The sequence below is a fragment of the Mytilus californianus genome, unplaced genomic scaffold, assembly GCF_021869535.1.
Source record: "Mytilus californianus isolate M0D057914Y unplaced genomic scaffold, xbMytCali1.0.p SCAF_2, whole genome shotgun sequence".
NCBI classification, from domain to species: Eukaryota; Metazoa; Mollusca; class Bivalvia; order Mytilida; family Mytilidae; genus Mytilus; species Mytilus californianus.
This window is the reverse complement of record NW_026262668.1, coordinates 137,028,167-137,049,862: the sequence shown is the minus strand read 5'-3', so window position 1 is coordinate 137,049,862 and position 21,696 is coordinate 137,028,167. Positions and strand designations below refer to the sequence as shown.

General features: G+C 32.9%; 1 protein-coding gene across 12 annotated transcripts in view; it reads left to right on the top strand.

Moving 5' to 3' along the window:
• LOC127731165 (putative sodium-coupled neutral amino acid transporter 11) overlaps positions 1–21,696 on the top strand; it is a 61,418-nt gene that overhangs the window by 36,795 nt on the left and 2,927 nt on the right. For all 12 annotated transcript variants that reach the window (XM_052240102.1, XM_052240099.1, XM_052240100.1 and 9 more), the window contains 10 exons: positions 1,608–1,682; positions 4,803–4,861; positions 8,861–8,936; positions 10,181–10,246; positions 11,525–11,634; positions 12,474–12,550; positions 14,380–14,450; positions 16,201–16,362; positions 18,231–18,343; positions 18,869–19,006. In XM_052240102.1, the coding sequence (XP_052096062.1) occupies positions 1,608–1,682; positions 4,803–4,861; positions 8,861–8,936; positions 10,181–10,246; positions 11,525–11,634; positions 12,474–12,550; positions 14,380–14,450; positions 16,201–16,362; positions 18,231–18,343; positions 18,869–19,006 (947 nt within the window). The remainder of the gene's footprint in view (positions 1–1,607; positions 1,683–4,802; positions 4,862–8,860; positions 8,937–10,180; positions 10,247–11,524; positions 11,635–12,473; positions 12,551–14,379; positions 14,451–16,200; positions 16,363–18,230; positions 18,344–18,868; positions 19,007–21,696) is intronic.

Sequence of the window (21,696 nt, the reverse complement as noted above, 5' to 3'; positions counted from 1 at the left end):
AAAACATTAATGAATAATAAGAATATGCAAGGAGTCAGTTCAATAAAGCTTTAATATTCGATATTGAAAAAAGGTCCGCAATAAATCAAAACATTAATGAATAATAAGAATATGCAAGGAGTCAGTTCAATAAAGCTTTAATATTCGATATTGAAAAAAGGTCCGCAATAAATCAAAACATTAATGAATAATAAGAATATGCAAGGAGTCAGTTCAATAAAGCTTTAATATTCGATATTGAAAAAAGGTCCGCAATAAATCAAAACATTAATGAATAATAAGAATATGCAAGGAGTCAGTTCAATAAAGCTTTAATATTCGATATTGAAAAAAGGTCCGCAATAAATCAAAACATTAATGAATAATAAGAATATGCAAGGAGTCAGTTCAATAAAGCTTTAATATTCGATATTGAAAAAAGGTCCGCAATAAATCAAAACATTAATGAATAATAAGAATATGCAAGGAGTCAGTTCAATAAAGCTTTAATATTCGATATTGAAAATATACTTGTACACCGACTCTATGACACGTGGAATTATATACTTGTACACCGACTCTTTGACACGTGGAATTATAACTACTACTGATCACAATACTATTATCATTCAAATTGTCCGCTTTACCTTGTGCTTTATTGATTGTACACACAGAGATCTATATTATTATTAAGTGTCCTAAGAGGATATTGTGATTCAGACTTCATCAATGTATTAATAACAACATATGGATTGAATTCTCAAATGTTAATTTAAAATACACACTTTTTATTCGTTTATCAGTTCTATTCAAGAACTATATATAATTACACAAAACATTATGTCATCTGTTTATATTTTTGTAAAAAAAAAGAATGTAATTGGTTGTCTTCGAATATTATTTAAGATAAATATTTTCAATTAAAAGCAAGAAATATTAATTCAACTCAATCCCTAGATGCCGATAGAAACATTAATTACTAGAGATATCGGAGAACAAGTGACATAAATGGATAACTACTGTCACATTCTGACTAATTTCAGACACTGTCAAATAAAGTAGTTTCCATTAGTATTTTCAATAAAATATAGTATCTAGTTCCATTGATTGTGTGAATATTGGATTGTGTCAGCCTTGAATTGATGGATTCACAGTCGGATATGCACTGTTCTGTACACAAATGGCATTAAATTTAATAAAAGAAAAAGTAGATTATACGTTACTGAGAAAGCAATCCCAAAACACACAAAAAAGGTTATCTAAGATTTAAGATGATTATTGATGACAGGAAAGCCAAATAAACGATAGTCCGTATAATTTAATACCTGGTTTTTAAACCTATATTGTTGACAGTTGATGAGATTCCTGGCTTTGGCCAGACAAATGAACATGCAATGGAGTATAATTATGGGTTTTCTTCACTTTTATATTACTTAAACACTGAATTGTATATTTAAGAAACTGATTTAAATCAAGATAATATATCAACCTTCTATACATATTAAGTTCAGTATTATTGTATCAAGAATCCCATAATACTATTTAAATATGGAAAAAAAACTGACAAACTATAATACTCAGGTAGATAGATTGCACATCTAAATGATTTCCTTTTATATATTTTGCAGGAATACCATATGCACTGAAGCAGTCCGGTTTTTTGTTTGGAACATTTTTGCTGATTTTAGTTGCTGTTATCACAGGTAAGATGAACAGTGTGTGGCGGGGATAAACATGTATGTGTACAGTGGTATGCTTATTATGGCGGTGTTAAACATGTTACAGTGGTATGTTTAGTATTTATAAATAAGAAGATGTGGTATGAGAGCCAATGAGACAACTCTCCATCCAAGTCACAATGTATAAAAAGTTTTTCAACACGAAGCCTAGGCTCACACCGAACAGCAAGTTAAAAGGGGCCCCAAAATGACGTGTAAAACAATTCAAATAGGAAAACCAACGGTCTAATCTACAAAAAAAAAAGAGAAACGAGAAACACCTATGAACCACACCAACAAACGACAACCACTGAACAACAGGCTCCTGACTTAGGAGAGGTGCTAAAAATGCAGCGGGTTTAAACGTTTTAACAGGCGCCAACCTTCACCCTAACCTGAGACAGTAGTGTAACATTACAACAAAAGTAAAAAGTAAAAGAAAACAGTTCTACCCTAAAACAGATTCAAATTACTCTACCTTAGAACAGATTCTGATAGTAGTACCAGTTCTAAGATTTTAGAATAAATTTTCTGAAGAGAGGTTAGAACTGATCAAAACTATATGTTTATACATTCAAGATCATCTTTGTTTTTAGTCGAAATGGTTGTATCCGACTAAACTGATGTCAAGAACAATAAAACCTGTTATAATCTGATAATATATGACTTTATGGGTAGGAAGATCTATAGATCACACATTAATATTGACGTTTCTTTTTATATTCTGCTGTAAATGACCTTGAATAAGGTTGTTAGCCATAAAACGTATGGTTCATTGTGAGACAAAACCCATTGGTCTTATCGATTAGCTGACTAACTGTTTCTTGTCATGATATCTTGTGGTTCTGTACATCGGATTCTGTCTTAATCCTTTAGTGCAACTTAATTCTTCTTTATTGTTGTATAACAATTAGAAATGTAAATAGAACAAGAATTAAAGAAATGACAATAATTTAGCCTATCAAAAAAAGTATCAATAAATATGTTCTGTTGGAATTTTCTATCAAAAGAATGTATGCCTGTTGGAATGTTCTTTCAAAGGAATGTATGCCTGTTGGAATGTTCTATCAACAAAATATGACACTTAACAAATTTACTAAACATATTTAATCATAAAAATAATGAGCATATGATTATGAATGATATAACTATCCACCAGAGACTAAAGGATCTGGATGTAAGCAAATATAGGCCAACGTACAGCCTTCAACAAGGATAGAAACCTATACCATATAGAAACCTATACCATATAGAAACCTATAACATATAGAAACCTATACCATATAGAAAGCTATAAAAGGCCCCTACATAAAAATGTGAAAGAATTCAAACGAGAAAACCCAACTTCATGATTTATGATGGCCATTGTACATCGTTATTGAACTTTTAATTGAAATTTTGAAATTTAAGTAAGTTTCCAGAAAGAGTTACACCCAAAATTCTTTATGGAAGGTACCTAGCAATCTTATATTGTCCTATGATTAAACATGAAATAATTGGCCAAAGGTTGCGATTCAAATTTTGATAAATTTTCCGAATGTGTGTTAGATCAATTTTTTAGTAAAGCACCTAGTAACCATACATTTTCGGGCCAGTTATTATCTGTGACATGGAGAAATTGAATTTCAAAAGGATGTGATTCAGATTTTGGTATATTTGCTATAGTCTTTCAGAACAAAGATGATTTGGTAAAGACCAAAACAAAAACACATGTCGAAAAACGTGATAATCGTCATAAAATAAAGAAAAACACCTAACAACCAAACTCTGACATGGTGCCATTGTAATGTTATATATACTATTTGCGCAGTGAAATTATATTGACCGTATAATCATTTGTGATATATCGCCTTGTTTATGACGTTAACAATCCGTTTCCGTAGAGTTTAATTTATGACGTCATTAAAAGGTACAGGTTCGCGGAATTTTTACGTTGTTCGCTCCAAATTAAAAAAAAATATGGTTTTTACCCTTAATATTTCATTTGGAACAGTTGTAAGAGTTGCAGTATACAAATAATAACCATACATTGTCTCGAAATATAAATCTTATTTGCACTCGGCTCAAAACAGGATAGAAATGCTCGGCAAAGCCTCGCTTTCTACCTGTTTCTAAACCTTGTTCAAATAAAATATATATTTCGAGACAATGTATGGTTATTCTATATGAATTAAGCTTTGACATGGTGCCATTGTAACGTTATGAACCAAACTCTGTCATGGAACCATTGTAACGTTATGAACCAAACTGTGACATGGTGCCATTGTAACGTTATGAACCAAACTTTGACATGGTGCCACTGTAATGTTTTGAATCAAACTTTGACATGGTGCCTTTGTAACGCTATGAATCAAACTTTGACATGGTGCCATTGTATCGTTATGACCCAAACTCTGACATGGTGCCATTGTAACATTATGAACCAAACTCTGACATGGTGCCATTGTAATGTTTTGAATCAAACTTTGACATGGTGCCATTGTAACGTTATGAATCAAACTTGGACATGGTGCCATTGTATCGTTTTGAATCAAACTTTGACATGGTGCCATTGTAACATTATGAACCAAACTCTGACATGGTGCCATTGTAACGTTATGAACCAAACTCTAACATGGTGCCATTGTAACGCAAACTGTGACATGGTGCCATTGTAACGTTATGAACCAAACTGTGACATGTTGCCATTGTAACGTTATGAACCAAACTGTAACATGGTGCCATTGTAACGTTATGAACCAAACTGTGACATGGTGCCATTGTAACGTTATGAACCAAACTGTGACATGGTGCCATTGTAACGCTATGAACCAAACTGTGACATAGTGCCATTGTATCGTTATGAACCAAACTCTGACATGGTGCGATTGTAACGTTATGAACCAAACTGTGACATGGTGCCATTGTAACGTTATGAACCAAACTGTGACATGGTGCCATTGTAACGTTATGAACCAAACTCTGACATGGTGCCATTGTAACGTTATGAAGCAAACTTTGACCAAGGCATCACACAACAGTTAATTGGTAATGGAACTTTTTTCAGAATGAATGATGGTTTATATACGTGATATTTCACATACAATGTTTGTTTGCTTTTTACAGATTACTCTATTCTATTGTTAGTGCAAGGTGGAAAATTGTCTAACACAGATACCTACCAAGTAAGTATACTCATATAGGGAAATATTTCAGCAACAGTCTAGAGGACTTCTATGTTGTTGTGCTTCGTGTTGATCAGTTGAGTCAACAAGCCTTTTCCAATTAATTTTTTAACAGTTTGTTTGATTTTGTGCTGTTACATCACTGATATAGGTAACTACAGTTAGTCGGAGGATTGAGTGCTCACCAATATTGCTTACGCCGCCACATTCGTTATGTCACTGACACAAGTAAGGAGTCTGTAATTCAATGGCTGTCTTTGGCTGCTGTCTGCCATATTTGGTTTTAGTTTTTTCATTTATTATTTTGATTAGGCCGTTGTTGTTTTTTCTTTTTGATTGTCTCACATTTTGTCATACCGGGGACTTTTAGAGCTTACTATACAGTACATATTTTGTTCATTATTGAAGGCCGTATAGTGATCTTTAGTTGTTTACATCCTCGTCCTTTGTTTTATCTTAATCGATTTATGACTTTTGAACAGCGGTATAATACTGTTGCCTTTATTTGATCAATGCTGGATATTTGTGTCATTGTCAATCATACCACATCTGCTTATCTTTTTTATGTCTAAAAGACTAAAACTAAATCCCGTATGTTTTGACACAGAACACGATACAACGGCTCTTTGTTTCACACGTTCTTCACCACTTCATGTATTTATCACTACGTACACGCTCAGGTATTTTGTTAAATCACTTTTGAAAAAAAATAATTGTCATCTAATGGATACTACACTACATGCTAGGTAATTCTTGATCCTTACAAGTGTTTTGAAAATGGCAAACAAAAAGGATCAAAGAACAAAACAAATATTACGGATCAAACCAAAAGGAAGGAGACCTAATGTAAAGCAGTTTAAAAGACAAAAGTAATGGTTGCGTGTAATTATGCGATAAAATGTTTCATCGTTTTTTCTCTAATGACTTTAATACCAATGCTCCATTATGCCTTTTCTATTTTCAAAGACTGGTGGTGAATACTGGAAAGTGCACATCCAGTTAACTTCTTTTTCAGCAGATAGCAAATTTGTATTGATTGTTTCATTTTATTCCTTTAATTATCGTAAAACAAATCTCAACTGACGAATTTTTTCTCTACAATACCACATAATGACATTTAACTGTAATTGATTGAATGCATTAATCAGTATCTTTGTATGAAGTACGTTGTGCTCTGATATGCGTTTGTACTTCAGAGAAATCACAGTGCAAACAAAATCGTAAAACGACACGGATATGAACTTGATGTCAACAATTTTATATTGACCCTTATGGAAGATCTATTTCACAGAGGACGACAGATATGTTTCAAACCGCAAAAACTACAAAACTTGCCTTAACCACAAACAAGACCGGTTTTTGGCGGGGTTCGTGTTGCTCAGTCTATAGTTTGCTGCGGTGTGTTTGTTGTACTGTGGTTTGTCTTTTGGTCGGATTTTTTCATGGCGTGATCAGTTTTGTTCTGAAAAGACGAACAAATCAGGAACCTCATCAATAGCTATATGTCATATCTTTTTATTTTTCTACCTGGAAAATTTTGGGTGTAACTTGCCGATCTTTTATCCTCCAGAGGACCTGTGCTGCTCAGTCTTTAGTTTTCAATGCAGCGTTTGTGGATTTCTTCGTCTTTTTCATATAAATCTTATGTATTGCAGGAACTATTTCCTAAACAGGTTATGTATTAAATCGAGAATGAAAATTAGACAGATTGTAAACTGTTTATTTGCATATTAATCTTACTATTTAAAAAAAATAAAACATGTTTTAATCCTATTTGGAAATCAAAATAAACTTAATAATTACAGGGCATATAGGAAAACTTAATAATTACAGGGCACATACAGGGAAACAACTGAATACTAAAAGACAAACGTCAGTGTATCAACCGATATACTGGTATTATCCATCCATACTATTCTTATCTCTTAAACATTGCCATTCTGCCTTTGAAAACACATAACATTACATTGTATCATTTTTCATTTCGGACTTATTTGTAGTCTGAGCTGTAAGCATCGTATCCTCTCGGGAAATGAATAGTAGATAATATCAACAGGATTCCAATCAATTCATCTATATCATCAATTTGCTATTCACGTTTTATTCACATTAGTGTCAGTTACTTATCACATAGAGATATATATTACCCCCATACTTCGTCTTACATCCAGTGTCAAGTGATTTAGTTAACATTGGGTTAAGAGACTTCGATCTACAGACATGTCTTACATTAATTTATCCTTCCATTCACATTATCCAGTCAATTAATTAGCATTACTATTACTTTTATATTTGAGGGTTTGACAGAACAAAATGCGTCCTTATCGGTGATCCGATAAGAATTGATAGTATTGATATGTAACTTTCTCAGACATTACGATGAAATAATCTATAATGTTCTTCTTGATATATCGGTGTCTTGTATGATTTAGACATTTTAAAATTCAATAAGTTGAAAATTATACAAAGATCCGTCTAGGATCTGACTGTTTTCATTCCTAAATGGATAAAAAGAATTTGCTCATTGTCAAGTGTTTAAAATTTAGCTAAGACGCGATACAAAGGTATGTTGTTTACGGCGTCGGCGTCAACAATGTATTGATTTGTGATTAGGTCAGTTTATGGGGAATCACTAGTGGTAGATCAATGATATTTGGTATGCAGTTGTATTAGCGTAAGCACATTTAATTTCCATGGAGATTATTTGGCCCCCCTCAGTCATGGTGTATGACTTTGAAACTTTTCTTAGTTTACATGTATTAGTTTGTGATTATGTCAGTTTGTAGGGAACCACTAATGGTAGGTCAATGATATTTGGTATGCAATGGTATTAGCCTTAGCACATATAAATTCTATGGAAATTATTTGGCCCTGCCCCTTCAGTCATGAAGTATGACTTTGAAACTTTTGCTTAGTTTACATGTATTAGTTTGTGATTATGTCAGTTTATGAGGAATCACTAGTGGTAGGTCGATGATATTTGGTTTGCAGTTGTATAAGCATTTACACATCTCATTTCTATGGAGATTATTTTGCCCGCACCCTCAGTCATGGTTTATTGACTTTGGAACTTTTCCTTAGATTACATGTATTAGTTTGTTATTAGGTCAGTTTATTGACTTTGAATATTTTGCATAAATTACATGTTAAAGTATTGCTATTTTAATTTCAACATTTGCATTTTACTAACGAAATAACAAAAAGGCAAGACATAACAGTGTATGTTAAAACATTTGATATGACAATTTTATCAGATTAAATTTTTATACCAGAAGTCGAGTGTATCTCATCGTCAAGCATTTTTCGCGGATTCTCTCATTTCCTTAAATATATAAAAAAAAAAATGCTACCCTAAATGTGTAGTCTATGATCAGGTATGTATTATATATTTGCACAGCGATCTTCTAATTTACCGATTGTATCCTATTCCCCAGGAGATGCTTACCCTGTCGACACACTTGTTCAGTTTCACTTTGGAGTTTATTTTTATCTGTATTTGTATATTCACAATCTATTTACGAGATTTGAACATTGATAAACTACTGTTGCCTCTCATCAACAATATGATATTGTAAATCATTGGAATTTGTTTTATCAATGCTATTCTCTCTTATCAACAATATCATAATGTAAAGCGTTGGAGTTTGTTTATCCGTGCTATACATGTGTATAACATCCTGGATCCTTCTACGCAAAAGCAATTCCGAATAGTAATGATTGAACCAAATGATACTCTTTTAAAGAGATTAAATTCATGTTACTTCAAATAATTTTCTTTAACAGTTGTTACCATTAAACAAACAGCATGACATATTTTAAGGAACCAATGAAAGTAAGATATTATGCAATTTCTGGTATTAATGGTCTGAAGTGAAGGGTTTATACAGTTTCCTAAGTTTTAAGAGATTTTCCAAAAAGCAATAACATTAAGCTATATTGGTAAAAGTATTAAGCAGTATTTAGCTGGAGAATATTAAATTTTAACTGTTTTATTTCCAGGATGTTGTTCTGGTGGCTTTTGGTAGACCTGGATTTTATTTGTTAACTGTCTTACAATTCCTTTATCCTTTTATAGGTAAATATTTGGACATTATGTATAATTCGCTTTTTGTTTCATAAACCATATTTGTATTTTTTTAACCTATTAAACACACCAAGAAACAAAATAAAAAAATGAAAATGAATAGATACTTAAGGGGTTGCAACATCAAGGGACAAAACAGTGACTTAAAGTCTCCGATTAACTTTCAAAGGAGTCATGCAGACACTGTATGTCTACATTCGCGAAATTTACATTTATAATATAACCAATGCTGGCACTGAAGTATTCCCGGTTTGATGATGGTGTGGAATACCATCAGTTCACAGGGAATAGAATCGACCCAATATTGCTCGTAAGCTAATGCCGGTTGAGACTATCAGTGTACCATGAATAAAATCGATACGATATTGCTCTGTTAAATATGCTGTTCATCCATTTTAAGATAAGAATCGACATTGTATTGCCGTGTGAAAGATGCTACAGGGTTTATCAGTACATCGGGAAAACGATTCGACGTAGTATTGCCATGTTTAAAATTTCCAAAAAGAAAATTATATTATTGCATCGGAACATTTTAATCTAAACAGACAGGTTTAAGGATAGTAAATAACGTTAGGCAGCAAAGACATTCAAATTTCTAATAGTGCTAATTTATGTGCTCTTCATTTTGTTCAAAAAGGAAACTGTTTTAAAGTACTATTGGTTAATACGAATGAAGAGGTTCAAATGAAGTTGGTCTATTTGATTCCGATTAGTCATTGCTTGCTACGACAAGGTTGATATATATTTCAACATTTAAAAATATAAAGAGGGAAACACTGTATTCTACTTCAAATTATACGAAGTAACTATCTGTAAAGGGAAACATTCAATTATAATTCTGCCTCCTTGTCCACGTTTGGCTTTATATTTGGTCCTGTATCGGCTGTATAGGCTGTTTAGGGTTTGTACTAAATATTGGATTTTTAACTATTTTGGCCTCGAGCATCTCTAAAGAGACAATGATTGTCGAAATGTGCATTTGGTGCAGTAAATTTGGTACCGCTAGTGTTAATATCAGTTATATATGTCAAATAATTTATTGATAAAATACATTAAATCAAAGGTAGCATTGTTATCTAGAAATTTAAAAGGAAATAGATCCTTATTGTATAATTTAAAGTTTTTAAATTTGGATTAGAGGCAGAGTTACAAAAGAAGTACTAATATAGTACCACATAAAGCTTTTTTTATATATTTAAATTTGGAAGTGATATGGTTTTCTGTTGTGTTTTCAGCTATGATAAGTTACCAGGTTATAATAGGAGATACAATTACTAAATGTTTTTTACGAGTAGGAGGAGGTAAATATGTTTACTTTGTATACCCCAGTAAATCTTGTTTACTTGTATGGAAGAATTATTATATCTGACCGTCTAATCTTTCCCTGAAATAAAATGATAGCCTTATTAGATTATTTTGACAAGCAGAGCATTATTGGATCATTTAAAACGGAATAATGGTAGTATAGATCCGACTGAATTTTCTAAAGGATGAAATGGGTGAATATAGATATAAAGATAAGGAGATATTGCATGATTGCCATTGAAACATTGAGACAACTATCTATCAGAGTCAAAGTAGAAATTACCATCAATCTTCAACGATGAGCAAAACCCAAACCGTATAATCAGCCCTAAAAGTCTCCGAAATGACAAAATTTGAAACAATTCAAACTAGAAAACTAACTGTCTGATATTTGATAAAACAAATGATTATAAATAGAGTGCTATATTATATAGAAAAAGTCTACATTCAAAAAAGGTAATTTTTTTCCGAAAATGAAATGAAATGGTTAAAAATGTAGACTGATTTTCAAACTTGTAACCTAAAGACATCGATCCTCATGAAGATTAATTTGAAAATACACCTGCAATATGTCTCTCGTGAATTCGATAGTACCTAGGATTTCATGTAATCTCGTGAGTTCGATAGTACCAAGGATTTCATGTATCCTCGTGAGTTCGATTGTACCAAGGATTTCATGCATCTCTCGTGAGTTCGATAGTACCAAGGATTTCATGTATCCTAATGAGTTCGATAGTACCGAGGATTTCATGTATCCTCGTGATTTCGATAGTACCATGGATTTCATGTATCTTTTTGTACATAGCTTGATTATCTAAATACTAATAAATCCAGAAAAGCGCTACGGATGCATACAATTGATTCAGTATTATTTTCATTTTGTTATTTTCAAGGAAGTTTTATATACAAAATATGTACATTAACTATTCTTACGATATTTTTAAATCGTATCATATTATGATTTATATCATATTCATTCTAAAATCACCCGTTAAAAGATTAAGAAATTACTAGGAAACTAAAGTTCCAACTCCCTCAGGCAAAAATATCCTTAGAGAAATTTGGCTATTGTATTAAGTTCCCCTTTGGTTAATTAGCTCCTAACGCTGCTGAGTATTTATACATACTTGGCTTTGTAATATAGTGGTTTCAGCGTTTCTGTGAAGGGAAATCCAGAAAGCGCATCGGACGCACAACATTTGTAAAGCGTTAGTTACACTTATAATGAATAATGCTTTATTCCATATTTACAATTTTTGTAATTATATTTACAGATTATCTTGAAGGCACAGTTCTAGTCAATAGGCATTTTTGTATTTTTCTGACTACTTTAGTTGTTACGTTACCATTATCCCTTTATAGAGATGTAGCCAAGCTCAGTAAGGTAAATTAAACAGAACTTTTCAAACATTACTTCCTTCGTAAATATGAAATAAGAAAGGATTTCATATAGCATTAGTGGACTAATGATATAATGCTACCTCCGGAAAATGCATAACATTTTGTTTGGTGAAATGCATGTTAGGAAGAATAATTTTTTTAAGTACAATATTTTTAAAATCATTTAAAACATACCATGTAATTTGTCATATTTACGAATGAAATTACATATTAATGTTTTTATATTATATTTTCAAAATTAATTTATATAAAACAGATGACAAACCAAGACAAAATTAAAAACATATAAAAGCAAAAACAAAAGTTGTAAATTAACTTTGTTTACTCAACATAGTATGTCCTCAACACCAGAATTCATTGTTGTAAAATTATCTAATTAAGTGCTACAATCAAAAGACATCGATTCGTACTTAAACAAAAACAACCAAACACAAAACATAAACATTGTAATAAAATCAGAATAGTACCTGTACACTTCCAAGTATACATACTTCTGACTATGTAACTCACGGTTTTATAATCCAAATGTTACGCTATACTTTCCATTGCTTAAAAACTGCCTTTTTCTATGTGTGTGATATTGGCAGTAAGAAGAAACAGAGTGTAACTTTCGATTTTGATTATTCAGTAACGATTCAGTATAGGGTAAAAATGTATAAAGTAAAATGTAAGTACATTGTTGGTAGTGTAAATTTGTTTGTTTAGTTTACAATCAGACTGTTAGTATAATCCTTGGTAGTGTTTGACTGTTAAAATAAATTCTTGGTAGTGCACAATTGTTTGAGTACATTATTGGTAGTGTATAACTTTTTTTAATTTCAGTGGGCGTTTCTAGCAATGGTTTTAATTGTGTTCATAATTGTGTGTATTTGTATAAGGATTCCAGATTTTAGTGATGTGTAAGTATATTTCTACTCTAAAATCGATTTTTGAAAGTTATTCTGCCATTGTAGTATTCAACATACCTTGTGGTTTGATACACACATTAATGTTTGGACTGCAATGAATTGTACCATACTACCATACATGTTAATGTTTCCCTGTAATATGGAAGGCTTGACATTTACAACTTTTCGACTAGGCAGTATTCCTCTAGAGGACATGACATCACTCGATTTTGTATAATATTATTATCTCAGTATTTTTATATGAATATAGATGTGGCGTATACACCGATGAGACAGCATTCGAAATCACAAAGCACAATAGACATTTAAAGTCATCATACGTCCGTCTCCAGACATGTGTTTAAACAAGATGTAAAATTTTAAATCTCCCAAGTCAAAAAAGGGAGTGAATAAATTTGATAAAACTTCATCTGGTAACAATCCCAAATTTCCAAAAATGCAAGATCATCACAGTAGATAAGACAAATTCCTAACTTGGAGACATGCACAAGAAAATGTTGCGCTATATATCTCATCGACCCCGTTTTTAATAATCTCGACCAGGACACTAGTGGACATAGAAAATGTACTTAGAAAATTACCCAATACCTTCTGTACAGGAAAGGCATTTAACTCTAACGTAACAGTTAAAAAAATAACACAAACAAAGCAATAAGCTGAAGCCCGCCTACGGATGCGAGATTTTCTTGCTACATTGAAGACCCATTGATGGCCTTGTGCTATTTTCTGCTCTTTGGTTGGGTTGTTGTCTCTTTGACATATTCCTCGTTTCCATTCTCTATTCTTGTATTATACCGTATAAAGGAGTGATTACTATTACTTAACTGCAATCTTAAAGTACTAAAACCTATGACATGAAATCATGCTGCCTACATTGTACACCTGCCTAGTCAGTGGTTGTGGGTGTTTGTTGTGTATCTTTTTCTGTTAAGGCCTTTGATGTACTCTGATTCTTTCTTTAAATTAACACTGCAGTGATGATAAGTTTAGGAAGATTAAACTTGTGTCTTCCATCTTCGTGGGTGAAGTTTTATTTTATAATATTTTGAACATTTATAAAGCATCTTTGTTATAAACTAAAACATGAATTTATGAACTTATGTCATTAAAACAGAAGTCAATGTAAAACTTTTTCTCACAAATTGTTTTAATAAATCACAAAACTGTGTCGCGTATGTTATGAAATTGGTCACCTCTGTGCAGTTAAGTTTTATATGTTTAAATCGCTCAGCAAAACTCAGATTTCACTCTTTCAAGTTGATACACTCACTAGACAAAGGTAGAGTATGTATATATATATATATATATATATATACCGTTTCGATCCCTAACATCACTGAAGGGACATTAATTGTCGAAATCCGGATATGGTGTACAAATTTTTGCACCTCATGTTTGTGGTATATCATCTTTTCCACTAGTTTATTGTTTTCTGTTTGGTATTAAATTAATATTAAGATCCATTTTGTTAGATCTGGTGATCAATTTATTTGGCAATCGCCAATGGCAGTCAGCAAGGTTTAAGAACATCAGTTGTTCGACCTGTTAGTCAAATGCGTTTTGTTAAAATAGACTTTTTCACTTTTTTTGGTCTTTTGGAAATTGTTGTTTGTGCTGTATTTAGACCCCTCTACCAAGAAATTTGTTTTACATGCACACGTATAAAAATTGCGGTTTTTATCCAACGCAATCATAGGTTTGAACGTTGTTTTCAATTTAGACTTTTATATATATATATATATATATATATATATATATATATAACGGGTTTACTGTTCCTTACCTGCTAAGCCTTTTATTTATATTGTTTCTGATTTTAGACGAGCTACTGCAGATGCCTGGTCTCTTTTTGATTATAACTTTGCACAGTCGATAGGAATAATGACATTTGGTAAGTATATATTCAAGCATCAAGGATACCAGGTTTTTAATTTGATACGTCAGACGCGCGTATCATCTTCAAGATTACAAAAGTAGAGCTTGAATCAAAACAATTGGAAAACCAAATTAATGACGTCAATAACAAACTAAAATAGGTAAACACAAAAATTATGTCAAATCTAGTACGGCCAACTTTCCCTGTGTGTAGGAAATCACTAGTGTTTGAACATTTTATAAAGGATAACTTTTCAGAACATGATCGGTTCTATGATATTCCATGTGAGCACCACAGTTATGACTACAGGGGTGATGATACCCTCTAAGGAACAAATGGAGAAAATTATTCGTGAAGAAGTATTTATTTTGAAACTTTTGTTCAATTTGAAACACATTCTTACATAAACATTTCAATTATACTTATAAAACTACAAAAGGAAATATTATATATACATCAATATCACAACACCACAGCAGCACACACAAAACCAAAATATATATCTAGTAATTAGCAATAGTCGAGTGCATATAAAGCATGCCAAACCATAGATCGCTGACAAAAGTCAAGTGCCTATACAGCATGCCAAACCATAGATCACTGACAAAAGTCAAGAGCCTATAAAGCATGCCAAACCATAGATCACTGACAATAGTCGAGAGCCTATACAGTTTGTCAAACAATAGATCACTGACAATAGTCAAGAGCCTATACAGCATGCTAAACCATAGATCGCTGACAATAGTTAAGTGCATATACAGTATGCCAAACCATAAATCACTTACAATAGTCAAGTGCCTATCCAACATGCCAAACCATAAATCACCGACAATAGTCAAGTGCCTATACAACATGCCAAACCATTTATCACTCAAAATTGTCAAGTGCCTATACAGCATGCCAAACCATAGATCACTGACAATAGTCAAGAGTATATCAAGCATGCCAAACCATAAATCGCTGACAATAGTCAAGAGACTATACAGCATGTCAAACAATATATCACTGACAATATTCAACAGCCTAAACAGCATGCCAAACCATAAATCACTGACAATAGTCGAGAGCCTATACAGCATGTCAAACCATAAATCACTGACAATAGTCGAGAGCCTATACAGCATGTCAAACCATAGATCAATGACAATAGTCAAGAGCCTATACAGCATGCTAAACCATAGATCGCTGATAATAGTAAAGTGCCTATACAGTATGCCAAACCATAAATCACTGACAATAGTCAAGTGCCTATCCAGCATGCCAAACCATAGATCACTGACAATAGTCAAGTGCCTATACAACATGCCAAACCACATATCACTCAAAATAGTCAAGTGCCTATACTGCATGCCAAACCATAGATCACTGACAATAGTCAGGTGCCTATACAACATGCCATACCATAAACCACCGAGTATCTGGAATAGTTGTGACAAAATTTTTACAATGATTATCATAGATGTTTCAGTGCTTTGTTCCCCGTAAAATCAGTACACCAAACTCACTGAATGACAAACATTAATAAATTAAAACAAACGCTTATTACTTACAAGGATTCTAATTTGGACAGAATTGAATATGTTGAATGTAATTTTTATTTATTAAGATAAACTAGGGAATGTCCAGTATGATTTATTGTTTAATTCCCAGTGTTACATGTTTTGTTATGATCTGCACTATACTCTCTTTTTAATGTGAAGCATAACAGCTGTGGTAAACATGTGTATATTATCTGCTTATTATTGGGAATTTTATTTTTTTGCAGCATATATGTGTCACCATAACACATTTCTGATACACCAGTCACTAGAGAATCCAACAGAAAAGAGATTTCAAATTGTGACGCATTTCAGTTTTTTATTTTCATTGTTAATTATGCTGCTGATTGGCGTTCTCGGCTATGTTACATTCACAGGATATACCCAAGGTAATTATGCTGCCATTTCTTGGCTATGTTACATTCACAGGATATACCCAAGGTAATTATGCTGCCATTTCTCGGCTATGTTACATTCACAGGATATACACAAGGTAATTATGCTGTCATTTCTCGGCTATGTTACATTCACAGGATATACCCAAGATTATTATGCTGTCATTTCTCGGCTATGTTACATTCACTGGATATACCCAAGGTAATTATGCTGCCGATTCGCATTCTAGGCTATGTTACATTCACATAATAAACCCAAGGTAATTATGCTGCTGATTGGTCATTCTCGTCTATGTTACATTAACAGGATTTTACTAAAGGTAATCAAGCGGCTGATTGGCATTATCCGCTTTGTAACATTCAGAGGATATACCCAAGGGAAAATTTTTGCTGACTGGCATGCTCGGCTATGTAATATCACAAAACATACCCAAGCTAAATTTGCTGCTGATTGGCATTTTCGGCTATGTAACATTTACAGAACATGCCCAAGTAGTGCTGATTGGTCATTCTCGGCTATGTTGCATTCATAGAATATTCCCTGTGGAGTAGGATCTGCTTACCCTTCCGGAGCACCTGAGATCACCCACAGTTTTTTGGTGGGGTTCGTGTTGCTCAGTCTTTAGTTTTCTATGTTGTGTTTTGTGTACTATTGTTTGTCTGTCTGTTTCTTTTTTTTTTTGCCATGGCGCTGTCAGTTTATTTTCGACTTGTGAGTTTGAATGTCCCTTTGGTATCTTTCGCCCCTCTTCCCAAGGTAATTATGTTTGGCGTTCTCGGCTATGTTACATTGAAAGAATATACCCAAGGTAGTTATGGTGCTGATAGGTCATTTTCGGCTAAGTTACATTCACATGAGATTCCTATGATAATAATGCTTCTTATTGGCATACCTGACTATGTAACATTCACAGGATCTACCCAAGTGAAATATGCTGCCTATTGGCATTTTGGGCTGTTTTTATTAACATAATATACCCTAGTAACTATGCTGTCGACTTGCATTCCTAGCTTTCTAGCATTTACATTTTTTCCAAGTTAATTATGCAGCTGATTGATACATCCTAGGTTAGTAGTAACAACATAGTCATTAGTTCTAGATTGGTTTCCTTGTGATAAATGTTTTATTAAAATTAATATGCTGGTATGCTGATTTATCGGCATGTGTACATTTTCCCTTTGATCTTACTGTCTAATATTTTTTAGATCATGGACATGACTAGATAGTCAAAAAAATCAGACAATGACGTCATGTATCAGTGCAGCAGCGACACATGTTCATGTCCATCCGCGAAAAATTATCAAATGGAACTATCGCAACGTTTTGTACGCGTAAAAATATCTTTTACTCTCTATTTCATTTTCTTTCATATCCTCAATAAAAAAAACATAAAAGTTGAGACAAATTGCCGATTAAAAGAGTAATTGCGTTTTATATTTTAATACTGACCTCACACTAGCTCACACTAGCTGGCTCGCCTAAATTTCTGGCTGATAAAATCAGTATCAAAAGCAAAAATGCCATTATTGTATAAATATTCCCTCAGTTTCTGTTTGTTACCATGATTTGTCTTTTCTTATCCATTTACGAGATGTGAAGATAGGTAAACTACTGTCGCCTGAATATTCCATTTTCCTTTCTTCTTATTATTTTTACATTAACTGGTGTCTGTTTTAAGATACACAGTTGTACGTTTATCCTTGGTTGATGACACATATAAACGTACCCCTTTATTCCTTTGGCTGTTTCAACTTGCATATGAATCTGCTCACAAAATATCAACTTTTCAACGTAAACGGGACAAACTAATTAAACATATATGTACAAGTTTTTTTTTCTACACATTTATGCTCTGTTTTAGGTGATCTCTTGGAAAACTACTGCCGTACAGATGATTTGATGAATGTGGCTCGACTCTGTTTTGCTATAACTATTATGTTGACATATCCTCTAGAATGTTTTGTTGTTCGACATGTAAGTATTTAGGGATTTCTATTTCACAATATATGTCCATTGTATCAGTATAACTAATAGAATGCTCTGTTGTTCGTCATGTAAGTGTTAAGATTTCCATTACACAATTTATGATCTGTAGAATGCTTTGTTGTTCGACATGTAAGTGTAATTTTCGATTAAGCATGATAAACTTCAAAAAGTACACATACAATGCGTCCATCGTGTATGTATCACCGCTTACATGATTTGTCGTCTATACTTACTTTGTTGTCAATCTTGTGACTATAACCACTAGTATGATTGTTTTATTATTTTGCGGAAATATATATGGACATATGTAAAACGGTTGCAAATATATATGGACATATGTAAAACGGTTGCAAAACTAACCAGCTTTTAAATTAAACAATTCTTTTAAATTAAGATAGCATTGATTTAATCCAAATGAAACTTAAACACAAAACGAGCTTAACAAATGCATAGTTTGTAATATTAATTTTTAATCAGAAGGCAACTGTTTCAAATATGTTTTTGTCGTTTTAGGTATTTGAGAATGCCTTCTTTGCAGTAACTGAAAAGGCTCCCATGTGGCGTCATCTAACAGTTACAATTTCTGTAGCAGCAGCAACAGTTCTTATTTCAATGACTACAGACTGTCTAGGCATTGTTTTGACGTTTAACGTAAGTAAACAATGTTTTCTAGTGGATATGAAAGAAATGAGTTGTGGGGTAACGTCAATGGGACAGTGGTCCAATCAACACATTTTAACAAAGATAACAGGAGGACAACATAAGACTTAAACAACAGACAGTGTGCTTACCTGTACGAAATGTGACGCCTGGAAATGACACAGAAACCAGGCGTAGAAATCATACTTTATCCTGGCGTCATTGCAGTGTTTAAGGAATGCATGTCCAGGCGTCAACCAGGCGTAAACCAGGCGGAAACCAAGCGTAACTGAGGCGGAAACCAGGCGTAAAATTAGGCGTAATATTTAAATGAGTATGCCTGGTTGACAGAAAACCAGGCGTAATATGCAAATGAGTACGCCTGGTCAATACATAAACCAGGCGTAATGTCCTTACATAATACTACACTTAATTTAAATCAGTGTACTAGCTGTGTACTTTGTGTATTTGATACAAACTTGTACTGTTGCTTAAAGTTCTCACTGTTTGACATAAAACTTGAAATATTAACCATTGAAGAAGCTATAAAGATAAATACATATCAGACAGACACTAGCATTTTGACTAAGTTGTTTTGAAAATTAATGTCATTTAATTACTAAAAAAATCAATGATAATACTGTAATTCAACTTGTGAAAGATTTAAATGTTATTATCCAAGGATGAGGGTCAATTCCAGAATTTGAAATTAATGGTAAAAAATAAAAAATTCATAACTTAGTTACTCACATAATTATTATTTACCATGTATACTACTTTCCTTTCATTTCACAATTTTTATTCATCAATTTGATTCCATAATTCCATAATTCCAATTTCAAATTCTTTCAAAAAGCACTAAAACTTAGCTAATTTCCCCTGAATATATCAAGCTGCCATATGTCCAACTCTTGCAAGTTACAAGGGAGCCAAATTTTGAAAACATTTCCCATGACATTAAACAAAGCATTATGGGTATAATGATTGACGCCTTTCCAACAGTTTTACGCCCTTAGAAAAAATTACGCCTGGCTTATATCAATTTACGCCAGGTTTACCACTTTTTCCTACGCCTGTAAATGCTACAAATTTACGTTTCCTGCTCCATTACGCCTGGATCTGGACACGTAACTACCACTTACGCCTGGTTTACGCCAGATTTCCAGGCGTAATACGCCTTATAATTTCGTACGGGTAATGATAATTAAAGCTTTGTGAATAAATAAAACATACACTATTAAAGATATACACAAAGCTCAATTAACAAAAATATTACGACATGGGGTAGATTGCATAACTCAGAACTTAATTATTTCATTGTGCAATTTTGAATGAAAAGACAACGATTCAGGCAAATGTGTTGGTTAGTACTGCTGGGTTGTATCGAAACCAATGCTTGTCAGCGTTTCTGTGCTGCCATACAAATATCATTTATACGGTAATTTCTTTTTATAAACTTACTTCTCATGGTATGTAAAAATCATTCGAATCGCCAAGGTTTTTACTACCTCCAGACATAGATGGCCTTATCAGGATTTGGCAAAATCTTTTGGAACTTATGTAATTCAAGGCTCTTTAACTTTATATTTGATTTACCTTTCCAACTGGTTTGATATTTCTTCCCCAGGCATGAACAACTTATGTCAGATTAAGCAAAACTTTTACGAACTATTCAATGCTCCTCAACTTCGTAATTGATTTTATTTTCCAATTGGTTTTATTAGATCCCCACTGGTAAGTTGAGTGTAGACGAAACGCGCCACAGCGTACTTAATCATAAGGCTGGTAGGTTTGGAGGGTTTTTAGCTCACCTTTCCGATGGAACTGTGAGTTTTTGCCATCACTTGGCGTCCGTCGTCGTCGTCCGTCCGGTGTAAACTATTTCAAACATCTTCTCCTCTGAAACTACTGAACCAATTCCAACCAAACTTAAGCTGAATGATCCTAAGGGTATCTAGAATAAAGTCTGTGTTTTATTTCTGTTTCGTCAAAAAACATGGCCGCCATAGTTAAAAATAGAACATAGGGGTAAAATGCAGTTTTTGGCTTATATCTCAAAAACTAAAGCATTTAGAGCAAATCTGACATGGGTAAAAATGTTCATTAGGTCAATTTCTATCAGCCCTGAAATTTTCATTGTTGGGTTGCTGCCACTAAATTGGTAATTTTAATGAAATTTTGCAGTTTTTGGTTATTATCTTGAATATTATTATAGATAAAGATAAACTGTAAACAGCAAAAATGTTCAGCAAAGTAAGATCTACAAATAAGTTTTTATATGACCAAAATTGTCAATTGACCCCTTAAGGAGTTATTGCCCTTTAAGGACAATTTTGCACAATTTTTATCATGTTTTCTAAATTAAAAATCTTCTCCTCTGAAACTACTGAACCAATTCCAACCAAACTTAAGCTGAATGATTCTTAGGTTATCTAGAATAAAGTGTGTGTTTTATTTTCTGTTTCCTCAGAAAACATGGCCGCCATGGCTAAAAATAGAACATAGGGTAAAATGCATTTTTTGACCTATATGTCAAAAACTAAAGCATTAAGAGCAAATCAGACAAGAAGTTAAAGTATTCATTTGGTCAAGGTCTACCTGCCCTGATATTATCAGCCAAATCGGGTATCTGATTTTTAGGTTATTGCCCCTGAATTGATGATTTTAAGGACATTTTGCAGTTTTCGGTTATTATCTTGAAT